The sequence below is a fragment of the Nicotiana tomentosiformis genome, chromosome 12 (genome assembly GCF_000390325.3).
Source record: "Nicotiana tomentosiformis chromosome 12, ASM39032v3, whole genome shotgun sequence".
Classification (NCBI taxonomy): Eukaryota; Viridiplantae; Streptophyta; class Magnoliopsida; order Solanales; family Solanaceae; genus Nicotiana; species Nicotiana tomentosiformis.
Genome location: NC_090823.1, coordinates 82,832,472 through 82,856,194, shown reverse-complemented (window position 1 = coordinate 82,856,194; position 23,723 = coordinate 82,832,472). Strand labels below are relative to the sequence as shown.

The window sequence follows — 23,723 nt, the reverse complement described above, 5'->3', positions numbered from 1 at the left end:
AGGAAGGTTTCAGAATGAATTGAGACACTTAGTCTCAAGGTTAGAAGCTTAAGTTGAAAAGGTTGACCGGATGTTGACTTATGTGTAGACGACTATGGAATGGAGTTTTGATGGTTTCGTTGGCTCTGTTGGGTGATTTTGGACTTAGGAGTGTGTCCGGATTGTGAATTGGAGGTCCGTAGTTGAATTAGGCTTCAAAATGGTGAAAGTTGGAAATTTAGAAGTTTGATCGAGAGTGGACTTTGTGGTTACCGGGATCGGATTGGGGTTCCAGGAGTTGGAGCAGGTCTATGGTGTCAATTGTGACTTGTGTGCAAAATTTGAGGTCAATCGGATGTGATTTGATAGGTTTCGGCTTCGAATGTGAAAATTAGAAGTTCAAATGTTCATTAGGCTTGTATCGATGCGTAATTCGTGGTTTTAGCATTGTTTGATGTGATTTGAAGGCTCGACTAAGTTTGTATCGTGATTTAGGACTTGTTGTTATTTTTGGTTAAGGTCTCGGGGGCCTTGGGTGGAGTTCAGATGATTTTCAAATCAAGTTTGGTGTTAAAAGGAGTGATGTAGCTGAAGTCTTCTAGTGCAATCACACCTGCGGAGCTTTGGTCGCAGGTTCGAGCTCGCAGGTGCGGCCTGGAAAGCGAAGGTGCGACCTGGAAGTGATTGGGGAGTGGCCGCAAGAGCGAAAATGTTTTCACAGACGCAAAGGCGCATCTGCGTGTGGTATTTCGCAGAAGCGAAAAAGGGGCAGGCTGTGTTGGAGTCGTAGAAGCGGACGAGGTCTCGCAGGAGCACACCTACAAATACAGAAGTTGGGCCTGATTGTGAGGATATTTATGGGAGCGGGCTGCATGCCACAACATGTTATTTTGATTCATGCCATGATTGTCTTATTATAGTGCTTGGGCTAGAAATGCCCCTCCGAAGTCTGCGCATCCACAGTGGGCGCAGGTACCTATTGAGTGCGAGCGCCGAGCGATTGGGAGGATTGAGTGACTGTGAGGTTGGAGTGAATGGGAGGACTGAGTGACTAATACTCTAAGAGTATGCCCCTGATTTCATTTCTGTTGTATTTCAGCTGGCATATATATTAACTGTCATGTAGTTACTGAGAGGTACTATATCCTGTTTCAATTGAATTTGACATGATTTAACTATTTTGGCTTTAACTGTCGAACTTGAGAGCATGCCTACTTTCCTGTACTGTATTTCTGTAATTGGACTGCACCCGTGAAGCTCGTCACTACTTTCAGTCCAATAGTTTGTCTTGTTACTTACTGAGTTGGTTGTACTCACGCTACACCCTGCACCTCGTGTGCAGATCCAGGTGCTTCCGGTCATGACGCTTGTTGATTTGCAAAGGCCAGACCTTCGGATATCATCGAGGTAGCTGCTTGGCATTCACAGACCTTGACTCTCCTCCCTTATATTTCAGTTTATTTATTCGGTTTTACTTCTAGGCAGTGTACTAGACTTTGTCATCTCGTAGATGCTTATGTACTCAGTGACACCCCGATTTTGGGAAGAATTTATGTATTGAGTTATGATTTTCTATCTTGTTTTAGGAGATTTTCCTTTATTTAAATTGTTTTAGTATCTTTCAAAGATTTGATGTGTTGGAAATGTCTGAATAGTCGGCTTGCCTACTACCATGATAGGCGCTATCACAATAGGTTGGTTTTGGGTCGTGACAAGTTGGTATCAGAGCCTAGGTTACATAGGTCTCACGAGTCATGAGCATGTTTAGTAGAGTCTTGCGGATCGGTACTCGAGAGGCTGCCGAACCTTTAGGAAAACTTCACATTCTTGTATTCTTGTCGTGCAGATTTGTTTATTCCGGGAACTAAACTTCTGTTATTCTATTCTCTCACAGATGGTGAGGACACGTGCTACCGGATACATCACGACCCAAAATCCACTAAAGGTCGTGATGGCGCCTAACACCGCCGTCAGGCAAGCCAACGGTGATTGATCAACTTAATTACTCATTTTAATATTTTGAAATCATTATTTTCATTAATTAAATAGTATGAAATAGAATTTACATGGTAAATGATAATATTTACACGAACTACAATGATGAACAATCTGTAGGAACCCCCAAAACCCAGTGTCACAAGTGCATGAGCATCAACTACGCAAGAGGAGTCGATGCAAACACATAGCGCAGTATTAATGCAGGTCATGAAGCCCGTCATGAAAACATATAAATTGGTGTCGAAGAAAATGCATAACCCAGTGTCGATGAAAACGCATAACGCGGGAGAAATTCACAAGAGGAGTACAATTATTCCACGGCTAATCATGAAGCCTGTCAAATCTCTACAATAACAAGTCTATCATTATACGCAAGTCTAGTCTCAAGTCGTAATGTAAAAAAAAGGAATTTAATAGGCAATGGACAACTCAATTAGTACATTTATAGCATGGCGGGAACCTAAGTCTACCCAGACAAAACATGAATCTAGCTACGTACGGACTCTCATCACCTCGTGCGTACGTAGCCCCCACAACAAGTAGCACATATCAATTACATCACCTAGGGGTACTTTCCCCCTCACAGAGTTAGACGGGAGACTTATTTTGCTCCGAAGTTTCATAACCGGCTCCAACACTTCTCAAACACCTCAAATCGATGCCCGTCTCTCCAAAACTAGTCAAACAAATGTGCAAATCCATAAATATATACTATATTATCCATAATTAATCAATTTATAACTATTTCCAACTCCACTCGAAAAGTCCATAAAGTCAACCCTCAGGCCCACGTGCCCGGATTTCGAAACTTTTCGAAGATAATCATTACCCATACCACCAAGAACTCAAATACATAATTTATTCCTAATTTCATGTCCAATTTCGTGGTCAAAATCCAAAAATACCAAATTCTAGGTTTTTCTACCAAAATCCCAAAATTTCCATAATGTTTTATGTATTTACAAGCCCACATTCGTATATTTAACTCAAAACTTGTAGAAATTACTTACCTCATGATTGACAATGAAAATGACGCTCCAAATCGCCCCAACGCCGGCTCCCATGGAAGAAATGAAATGAAAATGAGCCAAACCCTCGCACTTAAACAATCCCTCTGCCTAGCGATCATCGCACCTGTGGCACTTGACCGCTTTTGTGGTTCCGCAGGTACGGCCAAAATTCCGCTTCCGCGGTCTCCCTTCATCCCTCCTGCCTTCGCACCTGCGGACCAGACTCCACTTCTGCGGAGTCGCACCTGCGGACCAGACTCCGCTTCTATGGAAAACAACGAACTCACTCCACCTCGCACCTGTGTACCCCTTTCCCACATCTGCTATCTCGCAGGTGCAGCACAAATCTTCGCACCTGCGCACCCAACCAATCTCACTCCCTACCGCTTTTGCAACCCCCTGGACACTTTTGCGGTTTCACATGTGTGGCACAAACCTCACACTTGTGCATCCAACCAGCCTCACTCCCTACCACTTCTGCGACCCCTGGGCTGCTTCTGCGGTCTCGCACATGCGGCCATAACCTCACAGGTGCGATCGCACCAAAAGCCTTAAGCTTCAGAAGTTTCCTCCAATTCCAAACTCGATCCGCTTCCAATCCGATTCGCACCCGAGCCCCCGGGACCCCGTCCACACATACCAACACATCCCACAACATGATACAGACTTAGTCTAAACCTTAAATACATCAAACAACATCAAAATTACAAATCAATGGCCAAAACCTTTCTTTCAACTTTCCAACCTTCAAATTTCGCCTAACGCGTCCAAATTACACTTAAACATCCACCCTCCAATCCAATCAATTTCTAACTTTTCTGAAAAGAGGTTTACTCCTTCTTAATGGGTTAACTTTATGTGCAAGTCAGAAATCATGATACGAACCTATTCCAAGGCTCGGAACTCCAAACGGACATCGATAACATGAAAATCCACTTCAAACCAAACTTATGAAATTCTAACATTTAAAAAAATGCCTACTTTCCATAATAAGCATCGAATTGCTCCCGGGTGATCCAATACTCAACCCGAACATATGCCCAAGTCCGAAATCATCATATGAACCTATCGAAACCTTCAAATCCCTATTCCGAGGCCGTTTACTCAGAAGTCAAACCTTAGCCAATTCTTCCAACTTAAAGCTTCCGAAATTAGAATTTTCTTTCCAAATCAACTCCGAACTTCCTGAAATTCAATTCTGACCACACGTACAAGTCTTAATACCTGAAGTGTAACTATTCAATACCGATCACGTCGTTATATTCTCCCCCACTTAAACATACGTTCGTCCTCGAACGTGCTACGAACTATTATGGAGTTGTCCAAAATCACTGTTTAACACCTCGCACACCTACCCGTGCCACCACAACCCATGAGGACCGATTCTAACATACGAACATCGCATCAATCACCAGACACGGTACCCAACATGACCATGCTCCTCTGGTAAAATCACACCATGCACCACATAAGTCGCTTGACCATAACAACATCCTCTGACAACTATAGCTGCAATTCCACGAATCCGATGCCTATAACAGACCTCATGACACATAAAAGTCCTGCTCCATCTCTCGCAATACTACCATGACAGAAGAGATGCGTAGAAACTAATAACTACCTGTCGAATCAACAAATCATGGTGTCTATCTTCCTGACAAGGACCATTACCTCATCCTGAACTGAATAACGATATTTGCTCTTTAATATACCCTACATAACTCTGATCGCACTGGTTCCAGGTCCAATAACCTCGTCTTACCTAGTACAAGCTGCTTAGGCAATAAGCCATCTCAAACACTGACTCGGATCTCATATGATGCCATCAATGCGCCAACAAGCTACAACTTGAATATGATACATAAGGGAGAATGAACTCTGGAAAAAAAAAAAGAACTACCCGACCCGCATAATGAATAAAACGGCCGATACCTGGTCCCGAATATAACCAAACTCCATCTCTCTGCTAGCCCATGAACACCCTATAAAAGAAGCAACCGGCTGAATTCTTTTCCTTGTACATTACATCCAGAAGAAGCATAAACTCTGAGTCTTCCCAAAACCTGCACCTGAATCGATAAGGTGCAATATAGAACACATTCATCAAGTTCCTTGCTCGAATTGCCCCTGATGTTTTCTTTTCTTATTCATAAATAATCCACCAACACATCGATAACAAGAAACTGCACAAGCAGACAACTATGCGATCCAATCGTAGACGGTGGGCTCCCCCACTTAGCTTTAAGCTACCATCACATAATGTAAAGTCCACAACGATTCCTCCTTCTCGATTACCATGATCTCGCACTGTTAACCCGCCAAATTTCTTGAACTCTTTTGTTAAGATTTTCAAGAAACATTCTGAATTATCGACCACGATCGCATACTCGACCTTCTATTGGGTAGTAAGTAGAACTCTTCGTACAAACCTCATCAAAATAATGCAACCCCTAACCTGTTCACAGGAGATAACCCACATGTGGTATTCCATGCCGACATCTTCCAAGGACGCTGCACCAGATACAACTACCACGAGTTCAGTAAACCCTCCTGAGCCCATACTCGTCCACTAACTGTACAAGTCCGTTCCTTCCCCATTGACATCAATTGAAAGTCCAACAATACCTTCCAAACTCAAAGTCATGTTGCATCCGAAATGATAATCAATCTTCATACCCCTATTCATTTCAAGTAAACTCCTTTCTGCCATATTCAATCTTTCTCCGTACAGTAACCACCATTCCAAATATAATCTGTGGACCTAGTCACTTTCCACCATGCCTCCCAAATGGCTCTAATCTTCCTCAAGGTATGTGGCTATCCTACCACATAATCCATACGCTACTCTGCCACTCCCACTTCGGTCAAACCATTTCCTTTAAGCAACTTCTCGACCTCCGCTTTTTATACTTGGCCTGCTAGTAATCCAACCACCGCGAGACACCTTCTGCTCCGTCCTTCCTCATACTCCACTGCCCAAATGTTGCCTAAAATCAAATACATACCTATAGCACTGGAACTAATGAATTGCTACCGACTCTAAACCTCCTAGAAGATCATTTTTCTCAAGCCATCACCACTAGAAACACCAATTTGATTCTAAAACCGCTACACTCTGCTATCACTGACAACCGCTTCTTAGGCGCCACTTTCCCAACATCCTAGCCTGAAGGCAAATCGAAGAAGACCATAACACAAGTGAACCTTAATGCGTTCCAACAAAGATGATGACACCACATAACAAATGAGAATTCCACCATGCTCGAAAATATGAAGTCTCGTCACTTCATCAGCCAAGGCCTAAACATCCATAGTCTGATTGTCTTTCCTTTACTGGAATTAAATGTTGAACCTCTAAATCATGCACTGAGAATTCCTCTTTTCAATTCATTCACTGCCTCGACATGTAAACGAGCACCCTACCATTATATCAACATTGTGCGATAACAACACATAGACATCATAGCAATCTGTGCAGAGTCTCAAAACTATAGGGAATATAAATACTGAGCTGGAACAAAAGAACATCCTACCGCAAGGCAACAATAATAGACTGTCCAAACATGCAGGGAAAAACACCCTGCACCACGTCTGCAGTACCACTACAACTCCTCAATGCCCAATTGACAAGAAGCGCCCCACGTCACGTAAGATTGAGTAGGAAGGAAATAAAGGCACAAGCCTCAATGGAATCAAATCGTACGATGAGGAATCAAGAAGGGAAGTGCTCCTAACAGCCCTGTAGTGTCACGACCCAAACCGTAGGGCCGCGACGAGCACCCAATGCCTAACTCAACCGAGTACCAACGTAACGTATGATTCTTATCATACTATCATAGGTAAATAGACCAGAAAGTCTGTCATGAGATAACTAGAATAAAACATAAGGGAGTACTAGACATAGGACGACCCAACATGATATAGAAACTTATACATGTGACAAACGAGCCTATAAGGCCGACATAATCATTTGTATACTAAAGACATAGGCCGATAAGGCCATACAAGTATCCATATACATGTCATCTATCTACAAGCCTCTAAGAGTACATAAATGTTATAAAGGTCGGGATAGGGCCCCGTCATACCAATCAATACATATTCCAATCATACTGACCAAATAGGTAACTTCGGAGCAAGTGGAGTGCACAAACACCTTCTGCTGATCTGATAGCCTACTAGGAGAACTCTCAACCTGTCTATCGGGACCTGTGGGCATGAAATGCAGCGTCCCCAGGCAAAAGGGATGTCAGTACAAACAAAATACCGAGTATGTAAGGCATGAAATAAACATGGAGTAAGGAACTCAACCTATAAGTCTGAATAGCTCTATGAATCATGAAAATATTTATAATGTCATGCATGTGCATATAAATTCCATACCATTCATAAGTACATGTGTACATAACATCATCAAGCCTCTGAGGGTATCCCATCATATCATCTCAGCCACTGTGGGCGAAATCATCAACGTATACCAGCTGATCAGGTGGTGGTGCGTATATAACGCCATAACCTTTTCCCATATTCCATATACATATAATATACGCGTATATAATGCCATCTGGTCATGGGTCAATGTACATGTATAAATGAATGAAATACATATGAAATACGTTAATAAGATCAATATACCTTTCGGATAAACTTTATCAACTACGTATTTTTCTGAGACCGATGAACAAAAGATATAATAATAATTCACATGAGGAATCAAGAACGTAGGCATCTCTAATACTTCTATGAATAGAGTTATTTATGAAAGTTGTGCATTTGCTCGTTTCGTTTGTATCGTACGGGTCATGCCAAAAGGAAAGAAGGGATAACCTTAACATACCTTATCACAATATTTCCAATCACCAAGTTGAACTCGCCTATTCGTACCTTAATCTACAACAACAATAATAATACTATCATTAAGTTATGAAAGGTACAACTATCACACAATGAACGACAAGCTTATTTTGTATTAAAACGGGTAGAATCTCCCTTATAATCCTTACTTACTTCAAATTCAAGATAACACCAAAAAAAATAATATCAACATTTATACATTTTTTTACAACCTTATATACACCACCAAATACTACAAAACAGCCCAACACACCTCAATCTCTTCATACACAAAACGACCACCATAGTAGTGTCAAACAGCCCAAAAATGTTACGACGAACAACCAGCGCACCACCCTGCATTTATGTGGTGTTTCTCCACAAACTTAATCCTCCAAAACTCCACAAAATAGTAGTAAACACGCAGCACAACAGCAACACAAAACAATCCACAAAATAGTTCACTACAAGTGAATAACTCGAACTCACGGCTTTCGATCACTGTCCCGTGAGTTCTAACTATTAGGCAACAAATTTATCAACCTTCGTTGATATGTAAACACTTAAATAAAGAAATTACACGTACTAGTAACTATGAAGTACCTTCAAAAACTCAAAGTACAAAGAAAAAAAGAGGCGATATAGCGATACTTACGTCGTAAGGATCGTTTTAATATTATCGTTTCTTGATTCCGTGCTTGGGATGATAATCTTATTTGAAGCTCTTGGAGATAGCTTAAGAGTAAAGTTATGGGTCTTATTTGGTTGTGTGTTCTTGAAAATTGTAGAAAGAAACGAGATAAGGATATAAATATCCATTTTGTTTGAAAAGTCAAAAGGTGCTCCTTGGCACCCTAGCATTGGTTCTTCTTTCAACGCTTATAACCTTTTATCCGGGTGTCGTATAAACGAACGGTTAAAAGAGTTGGAAACTAAATTCCATGACCTTCAATTTGGGATATAATATGTCCCAAAAAGACTTCATATAGTACATGAAATTTGTTTCTCAAAATGCTCTGCTACAAGGCAAATCCTTAGTCGATTTTTCCGCAACTTTATTCCGATTTTTCCCAAACTTCATATTTTCTATCCAAACATCATATATAGCCATATTATGACTTTAAAATCATTTAAATAATGATTAACAAGTCTCATATTCATTACGTCACCTTGGACGCACTGGGTGTAACAATCTTCCCCCCCAGAAACATTCGTCCTCGAATGTTAAACTCCCAGAAATCTATAGAAATTTTGGCAAAGGCTCCTCTATAACGGCACTGCTACCAACCTAAAGTCTGTGATGTCTCAGTCTGATCCTCCTTTGGAAGTGGAAACAAGTGAGGATACCTAGTCTTCATTTCTTCTTTAGCTTCCCAAGTCATCTCCTCCACATTATTGTTAATCCAAAGTACTTTAACCGAAGCTACATCCTTAGTTCTTAATCTCCGAACTTGTCTATCTAGTATAGCAATGGGAGCTTCCTCATATGATAGTTGCTCTGTAACCTGAACATTGTCAACTGGAATGACTTTAGAGTGACCTCCAATACACCTACGGATCATAGACACATGAAATACTGGATGTACAAACTCCAATTTGGAAGGCAAGTCTAACTCATATACTACTTGGCCTACTTTACGTATAATCTTATAAGGTCTAATGTACCGAGGGCTAAGCTTTCCTTTCTTGCTGAATCTCATAACGCCTTTCATCGGTGATACCTTTAGGAATACATCATCAAGCCTCTGAGGGCATCCCATTATGTCATCTCAGCCACTGTGGGCGAAAACATCAACGTATACCAGCTGATCAGGTGGTGGTATGTATATAACGCCGTAACCTTTTTCCATATACCATATACATATAATATACGCGTATATAATGCCATCTGGTCATGGGTCAATGTATATGTATAAAGTTGTGCATTTGCTCGTTTTGTTTATATCGTACGGATCATGCCATAAGGAAAGAAGGGATAGCTTTAACATACCTTATCACAATATTTCCAATCCCCAAGTTGAACTCGAATCTTCGTACCTTAATCTTAAACAACAATAATAATACTATCACTAAGTTACGAAAGGTACAACTGTCGCACAACGAATGACAAGCTTATTTTGTATTAAAATGGGCAGCATCTCCCTTATAATCCTTACTTCCTTCAATTTAAAGATAACACAAAACACAACAATATCAACATGTATACATTATTTTTCCAACCTTATATACACCACAAAATACTACAAAACAGCCCAACACACCCCAATCTCTTCATGCACAAAACCACCACCATAGTAGTGTCAAACGGCCCGAAAATGTTACGACGAACGACCAGCCCACCACCCTGCATTTATGTGGTGTTTCTCCAAAACCTTACTCCTCCAAAACTCCAGAAAATAGTAGTAAACACGCAGACCACCAGCAACACAAAACAATCCACAAAACAGTCCGCTAAAAGTGAATAACTCGAACTCACGGCTTCTGATCACCGCCCCGTGAGTTCTAACTATTAGGAAACGCATTTATCAACCTTCCTTGATATTTAAACACTTAAATACAGAAATTACACGTTTTATTAACTATGAAGTACCTTCCAACTCAAACTACAAAGAAAAAGAGAGGCGACATAGCGATACTTACGTCGTAAGGATTGTTTTAATGTTATCATTTCTTGATTCCATGCTCGGGATGATAATCTTTTTTAAAGCTCTTGCAGAGAGCTCAAGAGTAAAGTTAGGGGTCTTATTTGGTTGTGTGTTCTGGAAAATTGCAGAAAGAAACGATATAAGGATATAAATATCCATTTTGTTTGAAAAGTCAAAAGGTGCTACTTGGATCCCTAGCATTGGTCCTTCTTTCAACGCTTATAACTCTTTATCCGTGTGTCGTATGAACGAACGGTTAATAGAGTTGGAAACTAAATTCCAAGACCTTAAATTTGGTAAATAATATGTCCCCAAAAGACCTCATATAGCACACAAAATTTATTTCTCGAAAAACTCTATTACAAGGCAAATCCTTAGTCGATTTTTCCGCAACTTTAATCTGTTTTTTTCCAAACTTCATATTTTCTATACAAACATCATATATAGCCATATTATGACTTTAAAATTATTTAAATAATGATTAACAAGTCTCATATTCATTACATCACCTTGGGACGCACAAGGTGTAACAATCTTCCCCCCTTAGAAACATTCGTCCTCAAATGTTAAACTCCAAGAAATCTATAGAAAATTTGGCAGAGTCTCCTCTATAACGGTACTGCTACCAACCTAAAGGATATGATGTCTCAGTCTGATCCTCCTCCGGAAGTGGAAACAAGTGAGGATACCTAGTCTTCATTTCTTCTTCAGCTTCCCAAGTTATCTCCTCCACATTATTGTTAATTTAAAGTACTTTAACCGAAGCTACATCCTTAGTTCTTAATCTCCAAAATTTTCTATCTAGTGTAGCAATGGGATATTTCTCATATGATAGGTTCTCTGTAACCTGAACATCGTCAACTAGAATGACTTTAGAGGGATGTCCGATACACCTACGGAGCATAGACACATGAAATATTGGATGTACAGACTCCAATTTGGAAAGCAAGTCTAACTCATATGCTACTTGGCTTACTCTGCGTATAATCTTTTAAGGTCTAATGTACCAAGGGCTAAGCTTTCCTTTCTTACCGAATCTCATAACGCCTTTCATCCGTGCTGCTAATAGCCTTTCCCTTATAAGCTTAATCTTCTCAACTACCTGATGTACCAACTCTGGCCCTACTAACTTAGTTTCCCCAACCTCGAACCATCCGATAGGTGACCTATACTTTCATCTGTAAAGAGCTTCGTATGGAGCCATATGAATGCTGGAGTGATAACTATTATTATATGCAAACTCAATAAGTGGAGGATGATCATCTCAGCTACCCCTGAAGTCCATCACACAAGCCCGTAGCATATCCTCCAGTGTTTTAATAGTACGTTCAGCCTGACCGTCTGTCTGGGGATGGAATGTTGTACTAAGACTTACCTGAGTCCCCAATCCTTTTTGGAAGGACCTCTAGAAATTAGCCGTAAACTGAGCTCCTTTATCTGAGATAATAGATATAGGGACACCATGAAGTCATACTATCTCTCTAATGTAAAGCCTTGCACAATCCTCTGCTGAGTAAGTAGTCCTGACAGACAGAAAATGGGTTGCTTTGCTTTTGTAAGTCTATCGACAATAACCCATATAGCATCGAACTTACGTTGGGTACGAGGTAAGGCTATGATGAAATCCATATTAATCACTTCCCATTTCTAAGTCGGAATCTCTATAGCCTGTAATAATCCACAGGGTTTCTGATGCTCAATCTTAACCTGCTGACAATTACGGTACTGAGCAACAAACTCTGCTATATCCTTCTTCATTTTGTCCCACCGGTATATTCCCCTGATATCATGATACATCTTCGTCTCTCCTGGATAAATAGAATAACGAGAATAGTGAGCTTCTCCCATAACCTGCTGGCGCAACCTTGCCATATTAGAACGCATAATCGACCTCGATATCTGAGGACTCCATCTCTTGTAATCTCAAATGGTGTATTCTCCTTTTGAGGGGATGTATCTCTGTAATGAGCTAGCATAGGATCCTCATACTGGCATTCCTTCACTTCAGTTACTAAAGAGGATGTTGCCGTGTCCTGAATAGTTACTCCGGTATCACCTGAGTCCAGTAATCGAACTCCAAGACTAGCTAGCTGATGAATCTCATGGGCTATCCCACACTTCTTTGGCTGTAAATATGACAGGCTATCGATAGATCAATGACCGAGGGCGTCGGCTACTACATTCGCCTTCCCCGGATGGTATAAAATATCAATGCCATAGTCTTTCAGTAGCTCCAACCATCTCCTTTGGAGTAAATTCAATTCCTTTTGATTGAAGATATATTGAAGGCTCTTATGATCAGTACATATATCAACATGAATGCCATACAAATAGTGCCTCCATATCTTTAGTGCATGAATCACCGCGGCTAACTCTAAATCGTAGGTCGGATAATTCTTCTCGTGATTTCTTAGTTGTCGTTAAACATAAGCAATTACTTTTCACATTCGTTCTGCCACTTGTTTCATGAATACATGGCTTATCTCATTGCCCACAAAATACTGGAATTTCCTGTAACTCATATGATCTCAAATATCATCTTTTGATTTTTTTTCCGTTCATTAGCCACGATAGGTGCCACTTTATTATGGAGTGCATACAATGTTGTTGTGAGACTGTTGTTACAAGACCATTTCTTCCTTATGTCACTATGCTTAAGTTGAATCCTTCTTCCTTATTACCACAGCTAGTCTTTCTTTGTAGTACTTAAGAGAGACCCTTTGACTCCTGTAAATCTGAGAGCTTATTACATCGTATACTCGAAAGAATTTTTGATGATCTTACTCACCTATAATTATCCTTAATTACTTACCTCTGCACACCTTGTGCTTGTAAGGTTGATTCTGAACTGAAATTTTTGACCGTCTTCTCAGTGGCACCGTTATTTATTTATTTTTGTAACACTTATATGGTACTTTTAACAACCCGAACTCCTATCTGAATATTTCTCAAGGATTACGATGTCATCATATTTGCGAGACTGAATTCCCTATGTTGGGTTTCACTATGTTTATCTTGCACAACCTGCTGATTTGTCTGTATCCTCTTGTTTAGCCATGTCTAGGCTCTTCCTGAATCAACTACTAACTACACGTTAGTCCATGCGCATATCTATATTCTGCGTAATCTCTCTTGGGTTATATCTTTTGTCTTAACTTACCCCGCATACTGGCTCCTTATGTATCCAGTGTTCATTTGCACTTATTTATCAATAACATCTAGTGATGGAACCCTTACTGCCTCTCCCTGTCATCATGCTTACATAATGTTCTAGAGTCGTATCATATCAGTAGCATCTGAATAAATGCAATCTCATTCCTTTCGCCTTTCTACCACATTCTTCCATTACTATTCCATAGTTACCTGCACCACATAACTCCGAATTAATACCATATCATACCATCTTCCCCATTTGCTATGAAGATTTACCTATAAATATTTCACCTCTTCATATTTGGTGTCTTTTCACATCTTCAGGGACTCTTACTTGCCTTGCGGTAACCCTTCTGTACCAAGGATAATTTAATTTCTTACATACAAAGGTGACACCTAGTGTAACTAGAACACTTAGACCCTTAAGCTTAACCCTGCTCACAGTGCTTGTTTTATAGAAACGTCTTCCTGAATGACCTTTAAAGTTTATTCTTCTGTTGTCCATTCACTTATTGCCGGAACGCGATATCTGAAATTCTCATGATGTCAACTATTATCAAATCTTTTGGTCCCGAATTCATGTTCAGTTTATCTTATTCACTAGTCCATATTAATTTCTATTACTATGGGGGTCTAACTTTTCCTTTTGGTAATCACGTATGAGTCACCAACTCATTTCTCGAAATGGGGACATGACTTTATGGCTTATACTCTTTTATTGTCTCAAGGCCTATAACTTCTTATCTTTTCCTTCACTTGACTATAAAATCTGTAGTCCTGTCGTATTTTGATTTACCGTTATCATCCATTTATCACATCTTACTCATAATGCTTCATTTACTTTCTTCTTATTCTCCTGCTAATATTTCTGTCTATCACCTTATTATTAAAACTTCTTCAAAACATTCTTTCACTTTTAGCCCCCCTTGATTCAACTCACTGGCTCTTCGGGTCGCCTAACACTCTCTCTTTACTAGGGATGAGAGCCATACAAAGGTAATTATTTATCCCTTCTAGGATTCCAATGCCAATCTTCTGAAATTTCTGAACATTTAGTATTCATATCTGATTGTACTATTCTAGAGTGCACCATCTGGGTGTCTCACAAGGAGAACCATTACCACGTTTGCAATATCCCTAGGAAATGTGAGCCAATGATAACAATCCATCCACAATTTTGGGTTACTCTAACCCCAGCTGGATGCCGATATCCCATCCTTTTCTTAATTTATATTTGTTAGCTCCCACATAGCATAACTGAAATGGGTGTTGTCAAGTGAATATATCTTTGTTATTGTTGAAAGTAACTTAGAATGCTTATATTTCTCTGCCTGAATTATAAATACAGATAATCTTCACTAACTAGGTACCTTGTATCCTTCTTCACCTAGCTTCTTTTACTTGTTGAAACTTGTATCTACCTTCTGATTCTCTAGTTGCTTTTTACCATAGGGGTAAATAGATATTCATGCCTTAGGGCTCCTTATCAAGAAGCTCACACGTCGTAGTACACACATAATCTACTTAAGGCCTTACATTTACTCATCATAAGCATGATGCAAAATCGAGTTCCTCTGACTCAACTCTTCCACGCCATATTCAATCTCTTACCAACTGTCTATCTGGATGTAAATGTTATGGTATAATGAATAAAATAGAATTTAGGAGTTTGAATTTCTTACAACTGAGCTCTACCACACGATCTAGAGTAAGAAGAAAGAGTGACAGTCCTAAATTCCCTGTAGCCTCCTTCTTATAAGTGTGGTGCACAACACACCCATAAACAAGACTCTACTAGACATGACTTGTAGACTCCCTAGGACAGAACTGCTCTGATACCACTTCTGTCACGACCCAAACCGCAAGGTCGCGGCGGGCACCCGATGCCTAACTCACCCGAGTACCAACGTAATGTATCATTATTATCATACTATCATGGGTAAATGAACCGGAAAGGCCATCATGAGATAACTAGAATAAAACATAAGGGAATACTAGACATAAGATGACCCAACATGATATAGAAACTTATACATGTGACATACGAGCCTATAAGGCCGACATAATCATTTGTATACTAAAGACATAGGCCGATAAGGCCATACAAATATCCATATACATGTCATCTATCTACAAGCCTCTAAGAGTACATAAACGTCATAAAGGTCGAGACAGGGCCCCGTCATACTAGTCAATACATATTCCAATCATACTGACCAAATAAGCAACTCCGGAGCAAGTAGAGTGCACAAACACCTTCTGCTGATCTGATAGCCTACTAGGAGAACTCTCAACCTGTCTATCGGGACCTGCGGGCATGAAACACAACATCCCCAGGCAAAATGGACGTCAGTACAAATAAAGTATCGAGTATGTAAGGCATGAAAGAAACATGGAGTAAGGAACTCAACCTGTAAATCTGAATAGCTCTGTAAATCATGAAAATATTTATAATGTCATGCATATGCATATAAATGCCATACCATGCATAAGTATATACGTACATAACATCATCAAGCCTCGGAGGGCATCCCATCATATCATCTCAGCCACTGTGGGTGAAATCATCAACGTATTCCAGCTGATCAGGTGGTGGTATGTATATAACCCCGTAACCTTTTCCCATATCCCATATACATATAACATACGCGTATATAACACCATCTGGTCATGGGTCAATGTACATGTATAAATGAATGAAATGCATAAGAAATACATTAATAAGATCAATATACCTTTCGGATAAACGTTATCAACTACATATTTTTCTGAGACTCATGAACAGAAGATATAATAATAATTCACATGGGGAATCAAGAACGTAGGCATATCTAATACTTCTATGAATAGAGTCATTTATGAAAGTTGTGCATTTGCTCGTTTCGTTTGTATCGTACGGATCATGCCAAAAGAAAAGAAGGGACAGCCTTAACATACCTTATCACAATATTTCCAATCCCCAAGTTGAACTTGCCTCTTCGTACCTTAATCTACAACAACAATAATAATACTATCACTAAGTTACGAAAGGTACAACTATCTCACAACGAACGACAAGCTTATTTTGTATTAAAACGGGTAGCATCTCCCTTATAATCCTTACTTCCTTCTAATTCAAGATAACACAAAACACAACAATATCAACATGTATACATTATTTTCCAACCTTATATACACCACAAAATACAACAAAATAGCCCAACACAGCCCAATCTCTTCGTACACATAACGACCACTATAGTAGTGTCAAACGGCCCAAAAATGTTACGATGAACGACCAGCCCACCACCCTGCATTTATGTGGTGTTTCTCCACAACCTTACTCCTCCAAAACTCCACAAAACAGTAGTAAACACGCAGCCCACCATCAACACAAAATAATCCACAAAACAGTCCGCTACAAGTGAATAACTCGAACTCACGTCTTCCGATCACCGTCCCATGAATTCTAACTATTAGGAAATGAATTTATCAAACTTCCTTGATATTTAAACACTTAAATATAGAAAGTACACATTTTCGTAACTATAAAGTACCTTCCAAAACTCAAACTACAAAGAAAAAGAGAGGCGACATAGCGATACTTACGTCGTAGGGATCATTTTAATGTTATCATTTCTTGATTCCGTGCTCGGGATGATAATCTTGTTTGAAGCTCTTGCAGATAGCTTAAGAGTAAAGTTAGGAGTCTTATTTGGTTGTGTGTTCTGGAAAATTGCAGAAAGAAGCGAGATAAGGATATAAATATCCATTTTGTTTGAAAAGTCAAAAGGTGCTACTTGGCACCCTAGCATTGGTCATTTTTTCAACGCTTATAACTTTTTATCCGGGTGTTGTATGAACGAACGGTTAAGAGTGTTGGAAACTAAATTCCAATACATTTAATTTGGTATATAATATGTCCCAAAAAGACCTTATATAGCACAAGAAATGTATTTCTCAAAAAGCTCTGTTACAAGGAAAATCCTTAGTCGGGATTTCCGCATCTTTAATCTGATTTTTTCCAAACTCCATATTTTCTATTCAAACATAATATATAGCCATATTATGAATTTAAAATCATTTAAATAATGATTAATAAGTCTCATATTCATTACATCACCTTGGGACGCACAGGGTGTAACATGTAGCCTCTTGAAGATAAGTACAGACATCTCTGTACCGATCCGTAAGACTCTACTGGACTTTCTCATGACTCGTAAGACCTAAGTGAACCTAACGCTCTGATACCAAACTGTCACAACCTAAAATCCACTAAAGGTCGTGATGGTGCCTAACACCACTGTCAGGCAAGCCAACGGTAATTGATCAACTTAATTACTCATTTTAGTATTTTGAAATCATTATTTTCATTAATTAAATAGTATGAAATAGAATTTACAGGGTAAATGATAATATTTACACGAACTACAATAATGAACAACTTGTAGGAACCCCCAAAACCCTCTGTCACAAGTGCATGAGCATCAACTAAGAAATATAATAAAATACAACATCTGTCTGGAATACAAATTAGACAGGAGAATATAAATAACTCTGATGGAGATTCTACAGGTTGTAGATCGTAACATGGAATGCAGTTCACGGTGAAGTCCCCGCAATAGCTGCGCCTTTGAGCCCAAAAGACCACCAGACATATATGTACCTGCAGAATAAGTGCATCAAGTGTAGCATTAGTACATAAATCAACACGTACCCAGTAAGTATCTAGCCTAACCCAGAGAAGTAGTGACGAGGGATCGACATCGACACTTACTAGTGGTCCAATAAGACAGATACAGTAGAAGTAAACAGATGTGAGTCGGAGTGAATAAACGAAGTAACATGTATAAATACGTGGTACAATTCTCCTCTCAGCAATAACTCAAGCTCTCGGCTAGTAGTTACCTCCTCAATTGGAGTATATATATAATGGACCTCACTAGATAGGTCGTCACAATTCAAATCAGGAAAACTCACAGATATACTAGCTTCTTGTCAATGATTTCGCACGATTTCATAAGAGTATTTTATAGAAATGTCGAGGCATATGACCTGATCCCATCATAATATGTGCACTACCGTGGGTCGAACGACACGAACCATAGATACATCTATTATATTGCCGAGGCGAACGACCCACTCCCATAAGAGTGTGATACAAAATCCTGCCGAGGCGAATGACCCGATCCCATTACAATAAGAAGCTTTAATGGGTACTTGACCCCATTAACGAATAAACGTGCGAGTTATGAACTTAAGGAAAACTTTCTGATGAAAACGCATAGCACGGGAGAAATTCGTAAGAGGAGTACAATTATTCCTTAGCTAATCATAAAGCCCGTCAAATCTCTACAATAGCAAGTCTATCACTCTACAAAATTCTAGTCTCAAGTCGTAATGTAAAATAAAGGAATTTAATAGGCAAGGGACAACTCAATTAGTACATTTATAGCATGGCGGGAACCTAAGTCTACCCGGACATAACATGAATCTATCTACATACGGACTCTCGTTACCTCGTGCATATGTAGTCCCCGCAACAAGTAGCACATATCAATTACATCACCTAGGGGTAGTTTCCCCCTTACAGAGTTAGACAGGAGACTTACCTCGCTTTGAAGTTCCATAACCGGCTCCAACACCTCTTAAACACCTCAAATCGATGCCCGTCTCTCCAAAACTAGTCAAATAAATGTGCAAATCCATAAATATATACTCTATTTCCCATACTTAATCAATTTATAACAATTTCCAACTCCGCTCTAAAAGTCCATAAAGTCAACCCTCAGGCTCACATGCCCGGATTTCAAAACATTTCGAAGATAATCATTACCCATACTACCATGAATTCAAATACATAATTTATTCCTAATTCCATGTAAAATTTCCTGGTCAAAATCTAAAAACACTAAATTCTAGGTTTTTCTTCCAAAATCCCAAAATTTCCATAATGTTTCATATATTTACAAGCCCACATTCGTATATTTAACTCAAAACTTGTAGAAATTACTTAACTCATGATTGAAGATGAAAATGACGCTCTAAATCGCTCCAAGGCCAGATCCCATGGAAGAAATGAAATGAAAATGAGCCAAACCCTTGCACTTAAACAAGCCCTCTGCCCAGCGATCATCGCACCTGCGGCCACTTAACCGCTTCTGCGGTTCCACAGGTGCGGCCAAAATTCTGCTTCTGTGGTCCCCCTTCAGCCCTCCTGCCTTCGCACCTGTGGACCAGACTCCGCTTATGTAGAGTTGCACCTGTATCCACTTTCTGAGGAAACAATGAACTCACTCCCTCTCACACCTGCGTACCCCTTTCCAGCATCTGCGATCTCGCAGGTGCGGCACAAACCTCGCACCTGCGCACCTAACCAGCCTCACTCCCTACTGCTTCTGCGACCCCCTGACCGCTTCTGCTATCTCGCAGGTATGGCACAAACCTCGCACTTGCGCATCCAATAAGCCTCACTCCCTACCGCTTATGCGACCCCTGAGCCGCTTTTGCGGTCTCGCACCTGCGGCCATAACCTCGCAGGTGCGATCTCACAAAAAGTCTTAAGCTTCAGCAGTTTTCTCCAAGTCCAAACTCGATCCGCTTTCAATCCAATTCCCACCTGTCAAGCAACATCAAAATTACAAATCGATGGCCAAAACCTTTATTTCAACTTTCCAACCTTTAAATTTTGCGTAACGCGTCCGAATTACACTTAAACATCCCGGAATGACGCCAAATTACGTGCAAGTCACAAATCACAATACGAACCTATTCCAAGGCTCAGAACTCCAAACAAACATCAATAATATGAAAATCCCCTTCAAACCAAACTTATGAAATTCTTACATTTTAAAAAATGCCAACTTTCCATAATAAGCGTCGAATTGCTCCCGGGGTGATCCGATACTCAACCCGAACATACGCCCAAGTCCGAAATCATCATATCAACCTATCAAAACCTTCAAATCCTGATTCCGAGGTCGTTTGCTCAAAAATCAAACCTTAGCCAATTCTTAGAACTTAAAGATTCCGAAATTAGAATTTTTTTTTCAAGTCAACTCCGAACTTCCTGAAATTCAATTCCGACCACACGTACAAATCATAATATCTGAAGTGAAGCTAACCAAGGCCTCAAAACTGTCGAACGATGCACTAGAGATCGAAATGACAGATCGGGTCATTACAAGACAGGACAGACAGCCACCAGTACCACCAGCTAGGGCCATGAGAGGCCGAGGTTGCGATAGGGGTCGCAGTAGAGGCAGAGGTATATCTCGTACAACAGCTAAAGCAGCACCTGCAGATCCACCAGTTGCTCCAGCTTAGGAGCAGGTATCAGATATGGTTGAGTCAGTAGGGCCAGTTCAGCACCAGCTCTGCCTATTATGATTCCAGGCCTTCAGGAGGCTCTGGCTCAGATTTTGACTGTGTGGACCAGCCTTGCTCAGGCGGTTTCTGTTTAGACCGCGCCAGCCACTTCTCAGGCCGGAGGAGGTACCCAGACTCCCGCTGCCTGTACTTTAGAGTAGGTGAAATAGGGACTTCATACACCAGGGGTACTACCAGCCCATCCAGCTGCAGCTACTCAGGCCAGGTGGGTCCCGTGATGGATGTTGATGAGCAGAGGAGACTAGAGAGGTTCGGGAGACTCCAGCCTCCATCATTTAGTGGGGCTGAGTCAGAGGATGCCCAGGACTTCTTGGACAGGTTCCAGCAGATTCTTCACATGGCGTGTATTTTGGATACCAGTGGGGTCTCATTAACTACTTTTCAGATTACTGGGTATGCCTTTAGACGGTGGGAGGCCTATGAGAAATGCAGTCCAGTCGGTGCGGCACCACTTACATGGAATGAGTTCTCCGTTCTCTTCTTGGTGAAGTTCGTGCCACAGACTCGCAAGGAGGAGCTGCGCAGACAGTTTGAGCAACTACGTCAGGATGGCATGTCTGTGACACTGTACGAGATGAGGTTTTCAAAGTTGACTCGTCATGCGGTTTGGTTGGTTCCCACTAAGAGGGAGAGAATTAGGAGGTTCATTGATGGCCTCTACTATCAGTACCGTTTTGTTTTGATTCGGGAGAGTGTATCAGGTGCTACATTCAATGAGGTGATTGATATTGCTCAGCGGCTAGAGATGGTTCACAGTTAGGAGCGTGAGAAAAGGGAGGTCAAGAGGCCTCGTGGTTCGGGCGGTTTCAGTGGTGCACCTTCTGGGGGCAGTCTTACCACAGCTAGGGTCATCCTTATAGGCATCGTGGTGCATCATCTAGCCATGGTTCATACAGTGCCAGCCCGAGTTAGTCATCTCTCAGTAGGAGTGGGCATAAAATCCAAAAAACTGAATACCGAACTGAACCGAACTGAATTAATTTGGTATTTCGGTTTGGGTTTTTTGTTATAGTTTGGCACAAATATTGCGGTATTTCAGTAATTCAGTATGGTATACGGTATTGAGTTTTTGATATTTCGGTATACCAAAATACTGAAATAGCAAAATATTTAAGTGCAAGCCCAGCTATATTTTTATTTTCCAGCCTAATAACTAGCCTAAGCTCAACACCCCAAGCCCCCTAATTCCCTAATCCTTTAACGCTCAAGCAGAATTACGGGCGGTACCTGCTTACCCCCTTTCCCTTTTTTATTCCCTAACCCTTTTTATTTTTCACCTTCATCATTAGGGTAATTTTGGTTAGCACAAGTATATAAAAAGTACTGTTGTTGCTTGAAAAGAGGATAGTGAGGCCGGCATTGAGACAAAGAAAGAATGTGACTAAATAAATCACAAACTTTATTAAGTTGAAAAATTGTGTGTATATTTGACGATCTTCTTCTCTTAAAGATTTAAATCTTTTATTGAACTTGTGTATGTACACTTTCAGAATCAGCTGATGTTCTTGATTTTGAGCTTGTGCCTCTTCAGCCATTACTCTGATTTTTTGAATTTGCCGTTGAATTTGCATACCAAAACCATTATACAATCCACTGTCCAGTAATCATCTATTCCGTTAATGTATCAAACTGAAACCGTACCGAAATCGTATCAAACTGAAATAAGAAATACCTAACCGTACCGAACTACTTTAGAACGGTATTTGGTATACATAATTGATAAATCGAATGTTGATACCCAATTTTGCCCTCATATTTTTTAAATAAGTATAAATACTTTTGAAACATCATTTTGCATCATTATCTAATTTACAAGATTTATGCAAGCATTTTTCATAATTTTTCATAATTTTAAAACTTCAAAATTAATTTTTCTTGCATTTAAATTGTTCAAATATTTATTAAATATCCTTTAAATTATTTTGTGTTGACTCAATCATCCAATTTATTATTTTGCACCCATATATATATGTTTCATAATATTTTTACTTCATTTCATATAATTATGTTTGTATTTGTAAGCTATTTACATAATTTTGTAATAATAGCCTATATTCTATGCATAATTACTTTTTATCATATTATTTGTGCTAAATAGCATTTTTTATATTTTTATAATGTCAAGCTAACATTATAAATCATTTTTTACCAAATAAGTGATGTTTTTATTATTTATTAATCTCTTTTATGAATTATTTTTAAAATAATTTCGCATATTTAATTTATAGCCCAATACAAGGCTATTTCCGGACCAAAATCAGGCCCAGACCTTTGGCTCACTCCACTTCACTCTTCAAGAGCCCAACCAAACGACCCATTTAAAAATCCGATTGTGACCCGTTGCATTTAACCCGCCCATTCAATCTTGGCCGTTGATCTTCAATGATCAACGACCCATAATAAATCCCCATCTCTCCTTATATCCCCAAGCCCAAACCCTAAAGACCCATTCCCAATTTCCGCCGCCCCTAAATCCTTTCTACTCTCTCCTCTTCACTAAACCCTAGCCGCCCCCCCATTAATTCCTCTCCTAATCCCACTGATAATGGGATTCAACTACTATTCTCTTGCAATATTTGAAACCTTTTGGTACTGGTTGTCCGTTTGTGGTGTTACCTAAGTGCTTGCCTAAACATGGCAAGCAATACCTTCTGAAATCGAACCAAAGTGGTTCGAATCTTTGATTTTGAGCATTATTTTGTCTACGTACGTTCAATACCATATTATGTGAGTCCGA

The 23,723-nt window shown here is 39.9% G+C and overlaps 2 protein-coding genes across 2 annotated transcripts; one reads left to right on the top strand and one right to left on the bottom strand.

Annotated features, from left to right (window-relative positions):
- Window positions 1–11,210: 11,210 nt before the first annotated feature.
- On the bottom strand, window positions 11,211–12,337 carry LOC138902950 (uncharacterized). Its single transcript, XM_070190853.1, has 3 exons — window positions 12,173–12,337; window positions 11,841–11,902; window positions 11,211–11,358 (listed from the first exon to the last, which is right to left on the bottom strand). Exons 1-3 carry the CDS (start codon window positions 12,335–12,337, stop codon window positions 11,211–11,213), a joined length of 375 nt encoding a protein of 124 aa, XP_070046954.1.
- Window positions 12,338–21,203: 8,866 nt separating this feature from the next.
- Window positions 21,204–22,529, top strand: LOC138902949 (uncharacterized). The gene is made up of 2 exons (XM_070190852.1): window positions 21,204–21,741; window positions 22,477–22,529. The coding sequence occupies exons 1-2, from the start codon at window positions 21,204–21,206 to the stop codon at window positions 22,527–22,529; spliced, it is 591 nt and encodes a 196-aa protein (XP_070046953.1).
- The last annotated feature ends 1,194 nt before the right edge of the window (window positions 22,530–23,723 follow it).